This window comes from Python bivittatus, unplaced genomic scaffold (assembly GCF_059951505.1).
Source record: "Python bivittatus isolate LINGU-HERP-01145 unplaced genomic scaffold, Pbiv_v1 ctg000700_np1212, whole genome shotgun sequence".
NCBI lineage: Eukaryota > Metazoa > Chordata > Lepidosauria > Squamata > Pythonidae > Python > Python bivittatus.
This window is the reverse complement of record NW_028277098.1, coordinates 76994595-77016702: the sequence shown is the minus strand read 5'-3', so window position 1 is coordinate 77016702 and position 22108 is coordinate 76994595. Positions and strand designations below refer to the sequence as shown.

Below are 22108 nucleotides of genomic sequence, written 5' to 3'. Positions count from 1 at the left end.
TATAAAGTTTGGTACATATTTCAAGGCAGAAATTGCTTGGCATGGATTCCCCATATCATATATCTGCTATGTTTAACAATATACTTACTATGGAGAATTCGTTTTACCCTTTAAATTTCTTTGAAATTTAGAATTGCAATTCTACAGGCATTACATGTCCTCAAACCACTTGCTCTCATGCATATGTAAAGTTGAACATAGATCAAAGCCACATAATTACAGATACTTATAAAATGTTAATATTTTTGCATACAGGGTATGCTTTAATTTGCACTCTCATACTGATAAGGAAATTGCAGGTAACAGACTTTAGTTAAACATTAGAGGAAATTTTGAATGACAAAAACTACTCCATAATACAACAGATGCCTTGGAAAATTGTGAACTTTTCTTGGCTGGACTTATCTAAACAGAAGCTGGCTGGCCTATTAGGGATATTGTAGTTTTAACACTGTACCAAAATCTTCCTTCCAATTTCCCAAAAGTGTTCTTTCCCAATCTCATTCTTGTGATGTTTTAGAATGTCTTTGGGTGGTATTTGTGACCTTACTTCACAGTTGCAAAGGGATGGAGATAGCTGCTGTTTGCCATCTGTTATCTATTTCTCCATCACTCTGCAGCCTCCCTAAGGCTCCTGTTTCCTCATCTAAAAAGCAGCATAAAAGTTTTCTCCTGATATTTTCCCCTTGTGAATTGACTGACCCAAGGGAAACTAGAGAGGCTTCAAGAGATCATTGTACAGTTAAAGATAAGACCCTCACACCTATCCCTTGACCACTCTGTAACTAAAGCAAGTTGCAAGACGAATCCTATTATCAGTACATTTCATCCAATTCCCATTTCTTTTCACTAGATTGAATGAGAATGCTTTTTCAAAATGTAAAAGAAAACTTCTGAGAGTTGGTATAACGTATTTCAGAACTCTGCAATAATTTGTTACCAGCAAATAGCTAATCATGTGCAATGAAACAGAACCCTGGGGAAGAAGTTAAAATTGTAAAGCCTGCCTCAGCTAAAGAAGGCCAGCTTCTTTAGGAATATTCTGACCCCTTACTGTTATTCAGTGTTGCCATGTCTCAGTTAAAGCTGGTGCTTACTTGAAATAATCAAAGCTTTCCTGTTAGTAATGGGTGTTCTGAGCAACTAGAATTGCCAAGAAGCCAAAGCTGTTTCTCAAGTGTTGATACTGAGTTGGCTATTCAGCCTTTAGCAAGGCCTGTTTTCCTTTCATCCTGATGCTGACCCTCTTTTGAAAAATAGTTGCATATTGTGCTCTAACATGCCTGGAAATTAGCAATGCTTAGGGGAAAACATCAAAACTAGTGGCCTTTCTCCATTTGCATGGTGCACCCAACAATGGCATACATATGCTCTGGCAAGATCTTTTTTCTTCTTTGGCCCTATGACACTGCTTTTATCTCATCCTCAGCCCACAAGTGAAACAGCCTTAAGTTATCTTTCACTGTACCAGGGTTAAAGTAGAATTTTCCTCTGTATTGCAGCACTAAGGGCAGCCCAGGGTACATAAAATCTGTTAGGCTTTGTCAGCAGTTACCTTGGAGGGAATTCAGGTGAAACAGAGGCAAGAGATGCAGGAGAGGCATCTGCAAATGGGACAGCACATTTCATGCTAGTATAATTTTCTGAGAACTCAAGGGTGGGTGGAGACCACTGTAACTCAGAGTTTTTTGTGTGTCTATGAATGAAATGCAAGTCATTCCACTTTAGAACCTTTCTTCACTGCTTTTTTCCCCCTTTTCTTTAATGATTATTTGAAGTTATAGTTTGAAGTTATATTATTCAATCCATTCTATTATTTGTATCTACAATTTTATTTTATTGATTAAAATAAATATATAGTATAGTATAATAAAGATTACTTTAAAAGCAGTGAGGAAAGGGCCTGAAACTGAATGGCTTGCATTGCACAATATATGAAAACACTCTTTAGTATTCTTCTAGGAAGTCCTCTGTTTCCCAGAACTATCGATTTCAGAAAGGCCTAGAAGGAAAAATACCCAATAACTGTACATCCATTTAAAATCTGAACTGTAAACATTAGCATTGTGCAGATCAGTGTGAAAAATGTGCTTCTTCTCATGTTTGACAAAGAATTAAGGCAGAGTCAATCTGCTTCAACTGGTTGCTCCACTTCATAGCACAATTTTACTTTAAGGAAACTTTTGACCAAAACTTTGACAGAGCAAAATGGCCCTTTGAAGAGCTGCAGGGCACTAGTAAATATCTTGTCTGCGTGGAGCACTGTTTCTCAACCTTAGCAACTCTCAGATGTGTGGACTTCAACTCCCAGAATTCCCCAGCCAGCATGTAAAGATTCCACATGTCTATCTTGTGTTTAAGTCTTTAATTCAGGCCTGGTATCCTACACATATGTTGGTCTTCAACACCTTTGCTGTGGCAACTGACTACAAGAAGTGAAATCCAATGTATATGAAAGACACCTGGTTGGAGAAAGGTGCTCTAATATGCTTTCTTGGTATGGCTTGGCAAGGGGACTGTTTATATGTTTTTTGGAGTTATACTCCAAGTATTTAAATATAGAAGTATTTATAAGCAATGTTTATACACATATACACACATACCTTACTTAGGGTGTTATGTATATTTCTTTACAGGTCCATAGATGCATACCTATACATAGATGAAATGAGTATTTAAGCCTTTGGAAACAGGGGGAGTTATATAATATAGATAGTTGCTTATCCTTAAACTCCCTCTTTTAATTAAATCTCTCTTGTGTGAGCACTGTTACACTGCAAGATAGATTTTCCACTCATTTGCCTTTCCCATTCTTTAGGGGATCACAGAATGCTTTTGGCACATTTACAGCAATGGAGATTCCTTCTCTGCACAAGGCAGAGCTCCCTCTGCCCCTAAAAACTCTCCTCTCCAACTTCCTTGTTAACCTCAGATGTAATTAATAAGTAAATAATCATTGCCAGAGAAGCATACCATTCAGATATACCTAATAAAACTGAATCTTCACGGAGATGATTAGTCAGCTGGGCACATATTAAAGGCATACAAACAAGGCTGTTAAGACAGTAAGAAAGTACTCAGTCAAAAATATAGTTGGCTTTTGTGGTTCAAAACATCTGCCAGTTGTCTTTCTCATATAATGTGGCCACAAAATTAAAGTGGAATGCAGGGGCACATTTTGACACACATAAAAAACATGTGGAGCTTTGTTGCAGCCACCACCTTGACTTTTTTTTACCATACCCTGCAGACACCCCTGGTGGAACAGGATCTCTGTAGGAAAGCTAGTTCATATAGAATTGAATGGCTTAAATGTAGAGAAATGAAGAGAAAATGGAAATGTTCTTCTCATATACTCAAATAACAGTTCTATGCACTGCAGGCTGGGGACTTTGGGAGTTGCATCTCAATATCTCTGGAGGCATCTAGGTTGGAAAAGAGTCTTTATAAACAATGATCATGAGTAGAAGGGAAAATGGGATGATTTTTCAGACAACATAAATAAATTGTTGTTTTATTCAATGAAGGTGTCAGCACAGTGTGCATCCACTGTATAAAAGGCCAAAATCTACTTGTAAAAACCAATGAGAGAGGCAACCTTCTATTCTAACGTGCAACCTGTTTCAATGGTGTTTCAATTTTTGTCCTGGGCACCAAACTAACTTCCCTAACTTACACAGAATGCATGTTCTTCCTCATCTATGGCAATCAAACTAGCACTTAAATCCAAGGTTCTTTGAAGAATGTGGAATGCCTGCAAGCACCAATCTGCCTGCACACATCTCCCTTTGCACTCACCAACTTTCTTGCCCAGCTTCAGTTTTCAAGGGTTGTCTTTTTCCTCCCCACCTCCTGCATTTTTAAAAAATTGGGAAAGTCTAATGGGACAAAGCAAAGTACCAGACTCCATCATCAAATGTATGGGTGCCCAAAGGCATCCTTGGAAAATAAAAATGTTGGAAAGGTGGCCATCTTCCAGAGAGTTAAACAAGGAAAACTGGGTAAAAAAACCCTCAAGAGTAAGGCTGAATGGCCAGTTTGTTTTCTGATTAATGGGTGTTTTCTGCTAAAACCTTATTTTCTGCCTGGCCACATTCGCATTTTGTGAGCATGCCCACAACAGCCCTTCAAAATTCCAAATTAATCCACCACCCTAAAAAAGACTGGAACTTCTGCAGTAAGCTATCTATAGCAACATGTATTGTTTAGAAATGCAGAATCTCATGTGGTACAAATTAATTTCATGGTCAGTGCTCTACAAACTGGGTCCCAAGAAAGGAGATTCATTTCACCACCAGTTTAAAACAAGAATGGCTGCTAAAATAGTACTCTTGGGACATCCTGCATGGCTCTCTTAGCCACCCACACTAAAGTCTTCAATGAGCTGAATCATTTGCTACTTTACATATCCATACAATTTATCTCATTTCCATTAAAAGATTTTTCTTACTTTGATACACCCAAGCTGACCTCACAGCTGTGCCTTTTTCATCTACTTTCTCCTTTTTTCAAACATGCAGAAATAATATGGTATTTTCCAGTTCAATCTTTTCATCTCTTCCCCCTGGGGACCATGGTATGTGTGGTCTGGACAGAATACCAGGCCATCTCAGTGGGCAAAATAGAGGAAGAGGCTGTAATTGGAAAAGAGATTTCTTAACTTCCAGCTAGTTTATGCACACAACTCAAGCAGTTTAAGGCTGTGGGGTGGAAAAGTCCTAAATGGGAAGAAGGGTTATAGTAAGGATGGTACTAAGGACACTCATGTGGCAGTGCAAAAATGTTGCAGAAGGTATGAGGACTGAATTTTGTGCTATGTGGAAGTGTCCAATGTCTTAGTCTTAAATGAAAGGGGGAAAGTGCTTGGGATTCATGCATCACAATCATTTACATGTTTGCTTGGAAATAGACAGGTGGGGCAAATACTCAGTTAAGAATTCATAGGATTGTTTCCCATTCACGTTTATTTTGTTTGTAACTCAGCCTAACCAAAATTGCCATATAATCCTTCCGTCTACATTTTTTTCCTTTCTCATTTCTTCTGTATCATATTTTAGATATGTTCTTTGGGGTAAGGTTGTGATCCTCTTGTACTCTGTATTCTGAAAGAGCCCTGCACACTGAGTGTGCTGTTTTAAGAAATACATACATGTATTTGTAACTAGGAACTTCTCTCACTTAGCTTGTCTTTTTAAAAGAGAAATCCTTACAAAATATGAAGTCAAAAGTCCATAGCTAGGTAATAACTTTATCAGAACCAAATAAATTATCATAAAAGAGTGCCAGTTTTCAAACGCCTTTTCAGAGTCAGTTGCAAAAAACAAGGGATGAAGAAGCAGGAAAAACAAACATTTAGGTCAGATGTTTCAGCCATGGCTTCTGCACTTTAAAATCAGACTCAAGTTGGGGGGTTATGCTCCGAATGTATAATTAGAACTGGGACTCATTTGTGTTGGGTTCCACCTAGCATTCAAGGTTAAAGCATGGCTGTTTCCCTTTGCCCCATCTCTGAAAACACAAAAGCCATGTGTCTCTGGTCTATCTCCCACCATTAGCAACATACTCAGATGTCTTAACATAGCTGAGAGCACAAATAAAGGCCATGTTTATATTGACTATAAAAGCAATTTTGACTGGTGTGCTAAATATAAAGTTGCTTCAGCTGAATTGTGACATATTGGCTAGCAACTGGAGGGAATTGGTCCCTTAAAATGTACAGTCCTGGTTCAGATTATATAAAACCCTCTTCTGCTGGAAGTAGAATTCACCATGGGTAACTAGGTTGCACCTCCATTCATGGACAAAGGAAAGATTATACATTAAAAAAGAAAAGAAGTTAAAGACTCCCTCAAGCTAAACTCCAAAGGACTGCATATCCACCTCTATGTCCAGGCAATTTTCTTGGCAAAAATATAAAAGTGGGTTACCATTGCTTTCTTCCAAGATCTTTTAATGTTCTTGTCTAGTTCTCACTCCAGGGATTTTCTGTTGGCCTCCCAGCCAAAAACCAAACACCTTTGACCCTATTTAGCTTGGTTCAGTATCCGATGATGTTTCTTGTGAACTTTCACTAGCTGCCCGGAGTTGTTGAGAGTTGGGCAGCAAGCAAGCTTAATAAATTATAAATTATTATGATGACTTCTGGGGGAGATATGACAAACTGAAGAAGGCTCTGTGAAAGTGGAGCCAACAACTGCAGCAAAGACCAAGGAACATCTCCAGATAAGGAGAGGATGGGAGATTGCCCTCTTGTGCTCTAGATGGCTGCTTCTCACAAGGAAGCCACAGAACAGCAGTTTTCTGCAGGTTTGAGCACCAGGAGACAACAGGATTAGCCATCTTGTTTGCAACTGTGGCAGAGACTTTTAAAGGACCCTAAGTTTGCAAACCTCACTTTTTAATCACTTTCAGAAATTGTCTCTTAACCCACCTTAAAGCTATTAGAGACCTTCAAAACAACACATCTGAAAAGTCTTCATTGGCTGAGTTTATCTTCAACTCTGAACAAAAGAAAAATTAATTACAAACTTAAGTACTTAAAGGATTTCAAATAAACAGCAAAAAACTAAATAAGATTTTGATTTAAGAATGTTATAAATGGGTGAAGGGTCCAGATAAATTTGGAATATTGACTTTTACTATAAGATCTTGAAATTAACTATAAAAAAATAAATTCTTGTGGGAAACACACTTATTTTGGCTATCCTGGCTATTGCAAGTCATAACAAAAGATAAGGGATGATTTTAGAAACTGAACACTAAAGGTTACTAAATATTTTAAGCAGAAGAAAAAAAAATATGCCTGATGTCAGTTAATACTGGGACTTACAAAATGACACAAAACATTATTACATTGGAAATATTAAAGGAGATTTTTGAAGAATGGAGCTAGTAGTTAATAACTCCAATATCAACACTGTCAGTAATGATGTCTGCTTCTATGGACAGACTATGTGTAAAAGATTTAAATGAAGGAATGACAGATGTGGAACAAATTTTATCTGACAAGATAAAGTACAGAATATGAAACTACAAATGACAGGCCAAGAGAATGATTTGAAAAAAGGACATGTTACTAGATATATAAAAGAAACTGGCTGAAGTTTTAAAAATTAAAAAGGAAATACAAATGATAAACCAAGAGAATGGCCTGGAAAATGTTTTCTTATTAGATCTATAAAAGAGGCTTGTTAAGAGCCTTGAAGAAATCTGTGCAATGGGATAAAGAAGAATTGAAGAGAAATCAAATCCTATAACAATATTTGATTGAATTAAAGATTAAGACTGTTAGAAGTAAAAGGAAGGAATATAAAGTTGGTTGATTTGATCAAGGTTAAAATAAGACCTTTTTTCAATGTTCTGGCAACCCTTTATGGACTTTTTGTTGACACCAAGATTGAAAAGTTGATGTTTTGTGGATTTGCTTATAGATAAGGGATGGGATATGGGAGGAAGAGCTATGTGTTTAAACTTACAGGGAGTGAAGAGTTATTAAATTGTTTATACTTGTGATGAAGATTGGAAGTCATTTCTTTATATATTTCTTCTCTTTTACTTCTTTCTTTTTCTTTTTCCTGCACTTTCTGTTCTTTCTTCCCATTCTATTTTCTTTCTCTAAGTTTAGTTTATATTAGTTTTTACTACTGTAATTAAAATTCTTAATAAAAATTGTATTAAAAAATAAACAGTGATGATGATGATGATGATGATGATGATGATGATGATGATGATGATATTGATGATGATTTGTGATCCTTAGCAGAATCTAGCTATAACAATAGAAAGAGCTGCTGGAAAAAATATGAGTTAGCCTGTCTGTCATCAGTCTTTTCCATATTTTGCTGCTGTTGAATATTTTGTGGCATAGAAAACAACTGGAAAATGCACATCAATCATGGACTGGGTATGGGATGTGGCTTGTGTCATGAGGACTGGGATAAAAATGATTTGTGAGGCCATTCTGGACAATGGAAATAATAAGGCTATGTAGAGCATGGGGGGCAGGGGGAGCTTGCTTTGCTTCAATGTAAGTATAAAGCAGCTTTGTGAAGCAGGATATATATATATAAAAGATTTTTTAAAGAGAATAAAAGAAATACAAATTTTGAAAAAAAGTAAAGAAAGTAAAGTAATAAGTAAATGAAAAAAGATGCAAAGAAAGAGATAGAAAAGAAAAAGAAAAGAAAAGAAAAAGTTATAAAGAAAAAAGCTATAAAGAAGCAGCTTCCAATCTTCTTAACAGCAGTTACAAGTGCATTTATATTTTATCCGCTGTCTCTAAGGTTACAACATAATTTCCTTCTTTCCATAATCTACCCTTTCTAATCATGAAACTCATAAATCACTTTTTTTTTTCAGCAAAAAGTCCATAAGGAGTTTCCAGTCACTAATAAATGTGGTTATTGTCCTTTCTCTAATCAGACAAGTCAATTTTGCCATCTTGCTAATTCTGTCATCTTCACAGCCATTCTTCCATTGTGGGTATTTCAAAGTCTTTCCATTTTTGTGCATATAATAGTCTTGCAGCAGTTATCACATATAAAAATAATCTTCCATAACTCTTTTCTAGTTGTCTATCCATTAGTCCCAGCAAGAAAAGTTCTGGTATTAACTGAATATTAATCTTTAAAATTCTTTGTATCACTGTGTGTATTTGAACCCAAATTTTTCTGGCTTTTTACAAGTCCATCAGGCATGATAAAAATGACCTTTCACGTTTTCCACATTTCCAACACAGATTTGAAGTACCTTTATACATTCTAGATAATTTTTCTGGAGTCATGTACCAACAGTACATCATTTTATTTAAAATCTCTTTTAAGTTATAACAATGTAAATTTCAGTCCTTTCAGCCACATATTTTCCCATTGTTCCATCAGTATATTATGTCCAAACTTCTTAGCCCATTTTACCATACTCTCTTTCACTTGTTCTTCTTCCATTTCAAATTTCAACAAAAGTTTATAGATTTTAGCAATTACATGTTCATCATTTGTACATACTTCAATTTCAAATTCTGTCTTGTGCTGTTCGGTTCCAAATGTCCTATTTGTTGTTGTTGTTTAGTCGTTAAGTCGTGTCCGACTCTTCGTGACCCCATGAACCATATCGCGCCAGGCCTTCCTGTCCTTCACTGCCTCCCTGAGTTTGCTCAGTTTCATGCTCATTGCTTCAGTGATGCTATCTAACCATCTCATCCTCTGCCGTCCTCTTCTCCTTTTGCCTTCAATCTTTCCCAGCATCAGGGTCTTCTCCAAAGAGATCTCTCTTCACATTAGGTGACCAAAATATCTGAGCTTGAGCTTCATTATCGATCCTTCCAATGAGCAATCAGGGTTGATTTCCTTTAGGATTGACTGGTTTGACCTCCTAGCAGTCCAGGGGACTCTCAAGAGTCTTCTCCAGCACCACAGTTCAAAGGCATCAATTCTTCGGCGCTCGGCCTTTTTTATGGTCCAGCTCTCACAGCCATACATTACTACTGGAAAAACCATAGCTTTGACTATGCGGATCTTTGTCGGCAAGGTGACGTCTCTGCTTTTTAATATGCTATCTAGGCTTGCCATAGCTTTCCTCCCAAGGAGCAAGCGTCTTTTAATTTCATGGCTGCAGTCTCCGTCTGCGGTGATCTTGGAGCCCAAATAAATGAAGTCTGTTACTGCTTCCATTTCTACCCCTTCTATTTGCCAGGAATTGATGGGTCCAGATGCCATGATCTTAGTTTTTTTAATGTTGAGTTTCAAGCCAGCTTTTGCACTCTCCTCTTTCACCCTCATCAAGAGGCTCTTTAGTTCTTCTTCACTTTCTGCCATTAGGGTGGTATCGTCCACATATCTGAGGTTGTTGATGATTCTCCCTGCAATCTTAATTCCGGCTTGTGATTCTTCCAGCCTGGCATTTCTCATGATGTACTCTGCATATAGGTTAAATAAGCAGGGTGACAGTATACAGCCTTGTCGTACACCTTTCCCTATTTTGAACCAATCGGTTGTTCCATGACCGGTTCTGACTGTTGCTTCTTGGCCCGCATACAGATTTCTCAGGAGACAGGTAAGGTGGTCTGGTACTCCCATCTCTTTAAGAATTTGCCACAGTTTGTTGTGATCCACACAATCAAAGGCTTTTGCATAGTCAATGAAGCAGAAGTAGATATTTTTCTGGAATTCTCGTGCTTTCTCCATGATCCAGCGAATGTTGGCGATTTGATCTCTAGTTCCTCTGCCTCTTCGAAACCCAGCTTGTACATCCGGTAGTTCTCGGTTCATGTATTGCTGAAGCCTAGCTTGTAGGATTTTGAGCATAACCTTGCTAGCATGTGAAATGAGTGCAATTGTACGATAGTTTGAGCATTCTTTGGCGTTGCCCTTCTTTGGAATTGGAACATAAACTGACCTTTTCCAATCCCTTGGCCACTGTTGCGTTTTCCAAACTTGCTGGCATATTGAGTGCAGCACTTTAACACCATCATCTTTTAGTATTTTAAATAACTCAGCTGGAATACTGTCATCTCCACTAGCTTTGTTGTTAGCAATGCTTCCTAAGGCCCACTTGACTTCACTCTCTAGGATGTCTGGCTCAAGGTCAGTGATCACACCAGCGTGGACATCAGGGACATTAAGATCTTTCTTGTATAATTCTTCTGTGTATTCTTGCCACCTCTTCTTAATCTCTTCTGCTTCTGTTAGGTCCCTGCCTTTTTTGTCCTTTATCATGCCCATCTTTGCACTAAACGTTCCTTTCATATCTCCAATTTTCTTGTAGAGATCTCTAGTCTTCCCCATTCTATTGTTTTCCTCGATTTCTTTGCATTGTTCATTTAAGAAGGCCTTCTTATCTCTCCTTGCTATTCTCTGGAAATCTGCATTCAATTGCTTATATCTTTCCCTTTCACCCTTGCTTTTCGCATTCCTTCTTTCCACAGCTATTTGTAAAGCCTCATCAGACAGCCATTTTGCTTTCTTGCATTTCTTTTTCTTTGGGATGGTTTTAGTTGCTGCCTCCTGTACAATGTTACGGACCTCCGTCCATAGTTCTTCAGGCACTCTGTCTACCAAATCTAATCCTCTAAATCTATTCATCACCTTCACTGTGTACTCACAAGGAATATGATCTAAGTCATACCTGAGTGGTCTAGTGGTTTTCCCTACATTCTTCAATTTAAGCCTAAATTTTGCAGTAAGAAGCTCATGATCTGAGCCACAGTCAGCTCCTGGTCTTGTTTTTGCTGTCTGTATAGAGCTTCTCCATCTTTGGCTGCAAAGTATATAATCAATCTGGTTTCGGTATTGACCATCTGGTGATGTCCATGTGTAGAGTCGTCTCTTGTGTTGTTGGAAAAGAGTGTTTGCTATGACTAGCTTGTTCTCTTGACAGAACTCTATTAGCCTTTGCCCTGCTTCATTTTGTACTCCAAGGCCAAACTTGCCTGTTATTCCGATTACTCCTTGACTTCCTACTTTAGCATTCCAGTCCCCTATGATGAAAAGGACATCTTTTTGGTGCTAGTTCTAGAAGGTGTTGTAGGTCTTCATAGAAGCAGTCAACTTCAGCTTCTTCAGCATCAGTGGTTGGGGCATAGACTTGGATGACTGTGATATTGAATGGTTTGCCTTGGATACGCACTGAGATCATTCTGTCGTTTTTGAGGTTGTACCCCATTACTGCCTTTCCCACTCTCTTATTGACTATGAGTGCAACTCCATTTCTTCTAAGGGTTTCTTGCCCACAGTAGTAGATATAATGGTCACCCGAATTAAATTCACCCATTCCCGTCCATTTCAGTTCGCTGATTCCCAAGATGTCGATGTTCAATCTTGTCATCTCATGTTTGACCACATCCAGCTTGCCTTGGTTCATAGATCTTACATTCCAGGTACCTATACAATATTGTTCTTTACAGCATCGGACCTTCTTTTCGCTTCCAGATACATCCACAGCTGAACGTCCTTTCGGCTTTGGCCCAGCCGCTTCACCCTTTCTGGAGCTACTTGGAAATGCCCTCCGCTCTTCCCCAGTAGCATATTGGACACCTTCCGACCTGAGGGGCTCATCTTCCGGCGTCATATCTTTTAGCCTTTTAACATTGTCCATGGGGTTTTCTTGGCAAGGATACTGGAGTGGGTTGCCATTTCCTTCTCCAGTGGACCACATTTTGTCAGAACTCTCTGTCATGACCTGTCCGTCTTGGGTGGCCCTGCACGGTATGGCTCATGGCTTCACTGAGTTACGCAAGCCCCTTCGCCATGACAAGGCAGTGATCCATGAAGGGGAAATGTCCTATTATCTACCTTAAATCTTTCTCTTAATTGTACATGTGAAAACCATTGAAAACTAAATCCCTCTGCAGTCAATTTATCTCTTGATTTCATATTGTATTAGAAGCTCACTTCTAAGAGTGAAAGGAAGCAGCCATTTTGCTTCTGCACATGCACGTGTCATGCAAAGCAATGCAAAGTGTCCAATTGAGGCAAATTTGCCACTTCTTTGCCTTGATGAAGAGAAGTCCATTGCTTTCATGCACAAAGCTCTTTGCCAAGGTCTAGTAATTAACCAGTGAAGAAAGGCTCTAAGTTTTAGTCTCCCAAATAGCCAAAACAGCAAGTGGGAAGCAAAGCAGAGTCTTCTGCTTCTTTCCAAGAGTTTCAGGGCTCAGTCGATTCCTCTGTATGCTCTAGTGCAGCATTTCTCAGTCTTGGCAACTTTAAGACGTGTGGACTTTAAGTCTCAGAATGCTGGCTGGAGAATTCTGGGAGTTGGTCCACACGTCTTAAAGTTGCCAAGACTGAGAAACACTGCTCTAGCGGCTGTACTTTTCCCTGGTCAGGAATGCAAAGTGTTGCCTTTGAAAGCTGAATTTCATCTCCAGGCAAACAGCTTTTCTGAATCTGAAATTAAGAATTCACGGGGAAGCCAATAGCTTTAGGTCAAAACTAATTATCCCAGCAGAGATACTGACATGTTATTAGGGGCATTTGTCACTGGGACCTTCCCCCCCCCCCCTTTCTACAAGAGAGAAGCAGAAGACAAGACAACATTCATGCATCCCCCTGTCTGTTTCTTCCACTGCTGCTTTCCCATCCCTCTTAGAGGCAGCCACTGCTACTACAAGACACAAGGAAGGTGAATATGGTGTGCAGAGTGCAGCCTTGCATTCTTTTCTAGTCCCTGGGACTGGAATTTTGACCAGCTTCTTGTCCAAAGGTTGCTTCCATTCCTATTAATGTGGCAGTAGGGAGTTAGAAGGGAGGGATCCCAAGTTGATTCAGATAGATTGGGTGGACTGCCACGTTAGCAATGAATGTTGAGAGCTGTTGCCCAAACATCTCTGGTGGATACCAGGTTGGCGAAGGCTGGTTTAAACTTCTCTTTAGGCAAATACATCATCATCGAAGGCAAGGGGAAGCAACATTTCTGCAGTCCCAAAACTTTGTTGGCACCATTACATTTTAGTACCATGCCATTTGGAAGCAGGAACATGCCAAAAACAATTAGAAATGCAAAATGGATTTGATTTTGAGTTTTTTTAAAAAAGGACCCCCCCCCCTCCAAAAACGCCTAGCTTATCCTCCAATTTAGAAAAAACTGCAGGAAGTCCCATGCATTCCACATCATTCCCTGCCAACTCTGGCTCTTGTTCCTCCTGAAAGCATTAATTGCAAGCAGTGGCCCATGAAGTGTCACAGCTCTGGGAGGACCTCCAGCTGAGCCTGAGCTCGCTGCCTCCCATGCTGCCAGCATCCACAGAGCTGGGCCACTTGCTGGAACAGGATGACAGGCACTGATTGGGACTGCTGAGAGGCTTCAGCTCCCCTCAAGCCTGAGCTGCAGCTGCCTGTGGCCCACAGAGAAAGCAATCAACCAGCTATCACCAAGGTACCTTGCCATTTTTTTAATCACTGCCCTGAAAATGACCCACATTACTTTCTGTGAGGAAAGCAATGCTAACATTTTGCTGCTGCTGCTGCTGCTGCTGCTGCTGCTGCTGCTGCTCTGTGTGTGTGCGTGTGTGTGTGTGTGTATGTGTGCCTTTCGAGTCAGTGTTGTCCCTGCAGTTTTACTGGCAAGGTTTCAGAAGTGGTTTGCCACTGCCTCCTTCCTAAGGCCGAGAAAGTGACTCTCCCAAGGTCATCCAAATGGCTTCATGCCTGAGGCAGGACTAGAATTCAAGGTCTTCTGGTTTCTAGCTTAGTGACTTAATACTACAGCACACCAAACTGGCTCCCTTCTTGCTGCTGAGGCTTGGCAAAGGGCAGCTTCTGGAGGGAGCAGCTTCCAAACCAACATGTTTTCCTTCCATACCAAGGCCAAGAGGAAAGCAGATCAATGTGGGCATGAGCTTTAAAGAATCCATTCCAAAAAAAAAAAAAAAACCCAGGCAGGTCAGTTTTGCTGTTCCAGTTTTCATCTTCAGGCTGGACCTACATTTCATCAGGGTGTCAGCTGCCTCACTCTCACAACACAGGACACATGTCAAAAATGATTAGAAATGCAAAATAGATTTGATTTTGAGTTGTCATCCACCTGCCATTATTTTTCCTGACAAATACCATTTTCCTCTGACTATTTTGGTTCTTTTGACCAGTCATGGCTTCCACACACTGGTGGGCATAGTGTGTTTAAGAGCTGTGGGACTATGTATTTCATCAGTGGAACGTTGCAAGGAAAACATGCAGACAACTTCTATAGGCAGGCAGCAGTGACAGTAGGAAGGATGTCAAAATCAGGAAGATGGTGGACTGAGCATTGCAACGCAAGCCCTGCCCTTCTGTACATGCATCAGAAGGGGCCGGGTTTGCATTGCAATGCTCAATTCTCTATCTTGCTGATTTTGACACTATCCTCCATGGTTGCCACTGTGAGCAGGGAAAATCAAGTTAGGCAGTTTTCTGCAAGTGTTGTCTAGAAACAACTAGTTGGGATCGAAACTGATAAACATTTAAATACATTAATACTTTATGAAGACTTTGTAATACTTTGTGGAAGTATTAACAACATGCAGTAAATCTGTGTTGTTGAATTTCAACAGTACCTCACGTTATCAGATTTCAGCAGCTAATGAAGATAACCACTATTTAAATTTGGGAACGCCAAGATTTTATTACATTGTGGAACTTTTAGAAACTTCAGAAGAATGGAATCTTTTAAAAAGCCACCTCCTGAATACATTTGCTCTTACTTTTCTCTCATAACCACCTTTAGTCTGGTCAGTTGATAGTTCTATTAATATGCTAAGCAAGGGTGGTATATCTGTCATCTCAAAAAGGGAAAAGAAAAACAGTTTCTTTAACGATATATTTGGTAAGATGGCTATACCATTGCCTCAGTAGCCAGATAATTTAGAATGGTAAACACAAACTAAAAATGCTTCCTTTTGGTATTTACCATTTATAAAGATTATGCTAGATCCAGATTATAGCTTTGTAGCCTAAGACAGTTTTGAGAGAGGTTAGTTGGTTGGCTTCTTTTTGTCCTAAGAGCCATGTTGTAACTGGGGCCAAAGACCAAAATGGGCATGTCAGGAACTATTCTATTACATAAATTGACTTACATATATAACATCCTCTCCCACCCCCCCCGCCAAACATATACACACACACAGTAACAGCAGCTTTTCCTTTCCAATTAGAAAACCACGTGTTCATTTGAAGATGCAATGCCTTGAGAAGTAGGAAATAGGCCTTAGAGCCTTGTAATGTCAGATCAGAAGACCATGTGCCAGATTTGGTCTATGAGCCATAGCCTCAGATGATTTTTTAATCACTGCCCTGAAAATAACATACTCACAAAGTCTGTGAGCCTTTAGCTGAAGACTACAGAATTTAAGAAGGAGATGTTTCAGGGATGTATAGTTTAGCAGTGTCTGTAAATTGCTTGCTATATATGAAATTGTCTGTACCTGTGTGATTTTATTTCATCAGAAACTCATTACTTCTGGTGAGGCTGAATTAATGAATTGCTAGCCTGCTATTTTGTAGTCCTTCTTATCTTTCAGATGATGAGAAAGTGGAGGAGGATTTTCTATCTCTATCTCACCTTGCTGCTGTAAAGCAATCAAGGCATAATAAAAATAAAGCACAAACACATAAAATATCATGAAAATCACTAAAATCACTAGAAGCTAACACAAACTGACACATTCTGACTAAAGGAGAAGGTCTTCACCCCTTTCCAAAAAGCAGACTGAGGCTGGTAAGTGTACCTTCTGAGAAAATTAATTCTATAGCTTGAAAGCAACATAAAAAAAGGTCTTCTTCTGTATGTCAAACAAATGGACTTTGGAAAATGAAGGCAACTTTCAGAAAGCCTCTCCCATATACCACTCATTAGCAACCTAGCTGCTCCATTTCCTGTCCCTTTTCTTTTCTTTGCCACAGACTATTACCATATTCTGTTTTTTGTTTTTTTTGCAGGTGCCTCAGGGAGACTGGAATAATATGCTAACTCGGGACAAAGACAATGAAATCCCATGTCGGCGCATGAGAAGCGGAAGTTATATCAAAGCCATGGGTGATGATGACAGTGAGGACTCAGAAACCAGCCCCAAGCCATCTCCAAAAACTGCAGCACGGAGGCAAAGTTACCTCAAGGCCACTCAGCAGTCACTGGGCGAGCAGAGCACCACTCACAGGTACATCCTTCTAACTTCAGGAGTTCCTGGTTTTAGTAATATAACATCTTTGGATGTGGTGAATATGGCTCAAGCGAATTTCAGACAAAAGGAGGGAATATGCCTAATTTCATGTAGAAAGAAGGGGTCTAGAAGGAGAACATGAGGGCAGGAGTGGATAAAAGATAGACCAATAGAAGAGAATATGTGTAGCTCAGGGTTGAACTGTAGAGTCCTTGGGGAGCTTGGTTGTTTTCTTGCAAACGTTTCATTACCCGGCTAGGTAATATCTTCAGAGATGCCTGAAGGACTCCACATAAAAGATAGAATCCTAAAATCCTAGAACTGAAAGGGCCATTTAATCCAACTCCCTGTTCAGTGCAGGAATCCAAATTAAAGTATTCCTGACCAATGGATATCTGCTAACCACTTGAACACTTCCAGTTAAGAGAAGCCCACTACCTCTCTGCCTAACTGATTACATATATAACATCCTAATTGATTCCGTGTCAAACTGTAGTCACTTTTAGGAAGTTTTACACCAGGGAAGCAAAACTTGGTGAATGATAGAAGAAACCCTGGAGGCCTCTGAGAGTGATGATTCAGACTTCTGACACAGAAGAAGAAAAGAATGGACATTTTAGGTGTCCTGACCTCTGGCAAGAATGACTATTTTTTTTCCTGGAGTGTGTGTGGGCAACCTTTTGTCACCCACCAAACTTTTAGGAGCCCTGCACGCTTTTCCTTGCCACTGATTGATCCACCTGCAGCTATTAGCAGAAAGGGATGGTTGATTTCTCACACCCATTTCCTTCCACCCCCAAAATTACTCAAGACTCCCGTTTTGTCAATACAAATGGGATGATATTCAGGGTATCTAGCAATGGCAAGAGGGACACATATTCTTTCTCACAGGTAGACATTTGCAAAGTTTGAGTTAAACCTGGATGAGTTGCCTTTCACTGATGAAGCATGAGAATGTGAAAGGCGTTGATTCAGAATTTCAATGAAGTTACCAGAGGAACACTGCTCTTACTCAGAACAAGTAAAAATGAATTGTGAAGCCACAGATAGATATGAGCAGATGACCACTCCATGAACAATATTTACTACATGGAGGGTACTGGACCCAGCCTCTTTGTGGCTGCCATTTCCCAATACAGCTATAATCAGCCTGATTTATTTATTTGGTTGGTTGGTTGGTTGGTTTGGAAACTGCCCAACTCCTAAAGGACTCTGGGTAGCTTACAATACACACAAAAAAGATCAAACAAAAAATATGCATCCAAAGGAGTAAAACAACCAAACATCCCCTAATCAACAAAAACTAACAAATGCTTGGCATCTACCCTGATCCCATGCCTCGGAACAGCAACATGTTTTTAAAAATTTCTTGAACAACTGTTGGGTGGTAGTCATATGAATCTCTGGGAATGTTGTTCCCAGAGGGCAGGTGCCACAACAGAGAAGGTGTGCTATCTAGGTCCTGATAGATGACATTGCTTGACTGAAGGGACTTGGGGCATGCCCACTCTGTTTGCTCTTCCTAGGTGGGCAGAGATAGTCCCTCAAATAACCAGGCCCTGTGCCATGTAAGGCTTTATAGGTAATAATGAATTGCACCCAGAAGCCAACTGGTAACCATTGGCAGCTCATGAAGCAGGGATGGGCATAATGTATATATTTTTACATATGCATGCATGTATATATGTAAGACAGGGATGGGGTTAGGGAGTGAGAGAGAATAATCTTATCCCAACTTTTCTAGCACAAGATACACATAGTGGCTTCAAGGTAATCAAAGATGAAGTATAACAACTGAACAATGACTTAAAAATTAGAAAGTAAAAGTCCTATACTTAGCTTCCATCTTTGATGGTTCTACTCTTGTACTCTGTGGGAAAAAAAGATCTTGTTTCAAAACACAGCTTGTGTAAACCAAATACAATCAACAGGGCTCCAGGAGAGTTGTTGATGATTGCAGTGCATAGTCAATAAAGAAACTCACCTGTCTTGATTGTTGCAGAAAAATGAAGTACACAATGTAGTGCCATCTGCTGGCCATGCAGGGAGGACTTTTGGTTCAGTTTTTAAATGGATCAGTTTAAAGGGGTTCCTAAAGCTGTGATTGAGGGATTTGATTCAAAGCCAATTCAATAACATCACAAAATTGAGATTCTAAAAGTCAAATTGAGTTGTCAAATCAATTTGACAATTCAGAAAAATCAAATTATCATACAGAGCCATACATGTGCAGTGGCATAGCCATGCTAAGTTCTCATGCTCTACTGTATGTATGGAGCTTCTCCTGTCAAAAAATTTAATTGGCAGCCTTTGCAAGCACATATACTTAAGAGCTCCAGCTTGTAAAAAGTAGCACATAATTCTTCACACGCATTATATTTTGCTATCCGTAACCGGAAAGAGCCAGAAGCCATTTTTAGAATCCTATACAACACAAGTAACACTGCAGTTTGTTCCATCTGATTATGGAACTTTTCAGTGGGAATTACTTTTGAATAAACCTGATTCGGATCCCATTGGTTTAATCACACTCTCTTCTTAAGCATATTTATTAGCTGTTTTTACAACAGACTTAACAAGTTAAAGGCTTAGCAGCTGCATTTACACAACCTGCTAAGCAAAATTCGTTTTAACTTTGCTTGGTATTTTCATGACTTAATTTGATGTGTAAGCTCATTCTTTTTGGTTAGTTTATGGTTGAAAAGGTTGTGTGTACCTAGAAAATTTTAAAAGTCACAACAGGTAGGAGCAGCTAGTCAACCTTGAAGATTTTGGAAAAGTTAAGCAGGTACCTGGTTAGTACTTGGATGGAAGACCCTCCAGAGCTATTGCTTAGACCAGTGTTGTCCAAACTTGGCCACTTTAAGATGAGTGGACTTCAACTCCCAGAATTCCCCAACCAGCCATGCTGGCTGGGGAATTCTGGGAGTTGAAGTCCACTCATCTTAAAGCGGCCAAGTTTGGACAATACTGGCTTAGACTGTGAATGACTTAGACTGATGTAGAGTTAGACTGATGTAGAGTTTCACAGCCAGGGTTAATCAAGCAATGATGAGCTTTTGGACTGAATGGCCGTGTTCTAGTTTACCACTCTGGCACACTGCAAAGCAGCTCGCTCTGCCTCTAAAGATGCCAGCCACAGTTGCAGGCAAAACATCAGGACACCAGAAAACTAGGCTGTGGCCATTTGGCCCGAATGCTCATCACTACAAGACGGTGAGTTTCTTTTTTCAAAAAAAAGGAATCCCAGAAGAAGGCAATGCAAACCACTTCTGGAGAAGAAAATAATATGGCAAGTCTGCAATGTCACCAGGAGCTATGCTTGAAGCAAATTTCAAGTAAAGTATACTGTTTGAACACAGGCCTAAAGAAGGAAGTGTCATTGTATGCATTAGGACAGAGTTCCTCAACCTTGGCAACTTTAAGACGGGTGGATTTCAACTCCCAGAATTCCCCAGCCAGCCTTGCTGGCTGGGGAATTCTGGGAGCTGAAGTCTACCCGTCTTAAAGTTGTCCAAGGTTGAGGAACCCTGCATTAGGAGTTCATTCTCATTTAAGATGGTTAGTGGGGCCTATTATGCTTTGTCCTTTCTGCTTGCTTCTGAGAATCCCAGCTCTGCGTATCATAAACTATACTCAGTCGTTCTTTTATCTGTGAGTAGCTCACTGGATGACTTGGAATAGATCAACAAGGATTTCTTCTCACTCCAAATTGTTTTATAATATGTGAATATCCCAGATCTATTATCCTTGGTTCCAACAGGAGCACAATAGGTATACAGGCAGGCAGGCAGAACAGCAGATAGACCTGCCTGTTTTTTGTATCTAAGGGAATATACAACCTCTCCCAGATATGTATGCTCAAGTATAACAAAAGCAATAATTAAAAAATTAAAAATCTCCGTGATTATTTTAACTAAGAATCACATAACATGCTCAGGAAAATATTTCCAGTATGAATGGAAGTTTCTAGAATCTGAATCCTCTTAATCATGTGTTGACTAGCTGCACCCCAGGGTTCCTGTTTCTCATTCCCATCCATAATCACCACAACCAGGAAAAAGAGATTCAGAAGTAGATGTTCTGGCTTGTAAAAGAATAGACAATAGTTTTTATGTGAAGCTTAAATTAAGCAAATATATTTGGATAATAACCTCCAGCTAGCTAGCTTATTTTTGCTTGGGAAAGGGGTCGGGGGAGGGCAGTATCTGGGATTAATCAAATAAAGATAGCTACAGTACAATGGAGAAAATGAGTTGGTTATCTTATCCCTACATAGGGTTTAAGATATGGAGGCATTAAAAGCTACCTATTATCTACCTAGTTCAATATTTTCTATTATTGACTAGCAGTAGCCCTACAGGAGATTCAGTTCTGGAGGATGAACCTAGAACTTTCTTTATACAAACCATGTGCTATAAGTGAGGGCCATTTCCACAATGCTTTCCTGCAATTCAGGGAGATAGGTTTTAAACAGAGTTGCTGGAGTCTTGGATACATACTTATCCAAATGAGTTTGAGGAAGCAAATGCTCTCCTGGAGCTTCATTCTTTGACTTGACAAATGCAAGTTGTTCAGTGATGTGCAGCCTATATGTAGAACTTGACTGCCACTCAGTGGCCACTGGATGTTTGTTCTGGCTTGGTTGGTTCCATTTTTTTCTAGTAGGCCTTCCCAAAAGAGGACCAAACTAAGCTTGAGATCAACACATCTTTGTATGTAACTTGCATATTGTTTAAATAATTGAAGTACACATTTTGAAAGATAGCTGCATTTCAGTTCATGTTTTGGTGTGAAAATGTTTAATTAGAAAAGTTTGCACTCAAATGGAAACTAAATGAATTTCTCCCCATTGATAATAGATAATGGGACTGAAGGAGGAGAAGGAAGAAGAAATAAACTCACTCATGAAAGAAACACAGTGGTTACATCTTATTCAAGAGCTCCCAAAACCTGGTACTAGGAGCAATGGTCTCTGACAATACCATATCCAGGACTGTTGATGAAATCACTCTTCTTATTTCAAACTCTTTATCCTCATTCCACAGAAGCCTGGATCGTCTTGATTCTGTTGAGATCCTTTTGCCTCCAAAATTCCCAAGCTGGGAGGAAGAATACAATCAGATCTCAGAAAACCTGAATGAGTCCAGCTGCATCAACCAGGTGAGAGCCAACATGCAACAGTTATCCACAACCACAACAAAAACCATTTTCAAAGAAGGAAGCAAGACAAGAGAGAAGCTTTTTCTTCAAGGCTGACAAAAAGGTTGCTTCTCCAATCTTGGTGGTCTCCAGATATATGTTCAACTCCTAGGATTCTCAGTAATGGCCATGTTGGTTAGGGAATTATGGGAAGTGAATCTGGAGAGTTCCAAGTTGTGAAAGACTACTCTATAAAAGTGCAAATGAGAACCAAAAGCTGATTTTGCATCTCCCAGATGTGAAATTGAATACTTTCATTTCCTATCGCATTTTTAT

General features: G+C 39.6%; 1 protein-coding gene across 1 annotated transcript in view; it reads left to right on the top strand.

Annotated features, from left to right (window-relative positions):
- LOC103051092 (disks large-associated protein 4-like) overlaps positions 1-21889 on the top strand; it is a 308223-nt gene extending 286334 nt beyond the window's left edge. Inside the window, exons 6-7 of the mRNA XM_088154030.1 lie at positions 16410-16627; positions 21679-21889. Of these exons, the coding sequence (XP_088010156.1) occupies positions 16410-16627; positions 21679-21889 (429 nt within the window). The remainder of the gene's footprint in view (positions 1-16409; positions 16628-21678) is intronic.
- The last annotated feature ends 219 nt before the right edge of the window (positions 21890-22108 follow it).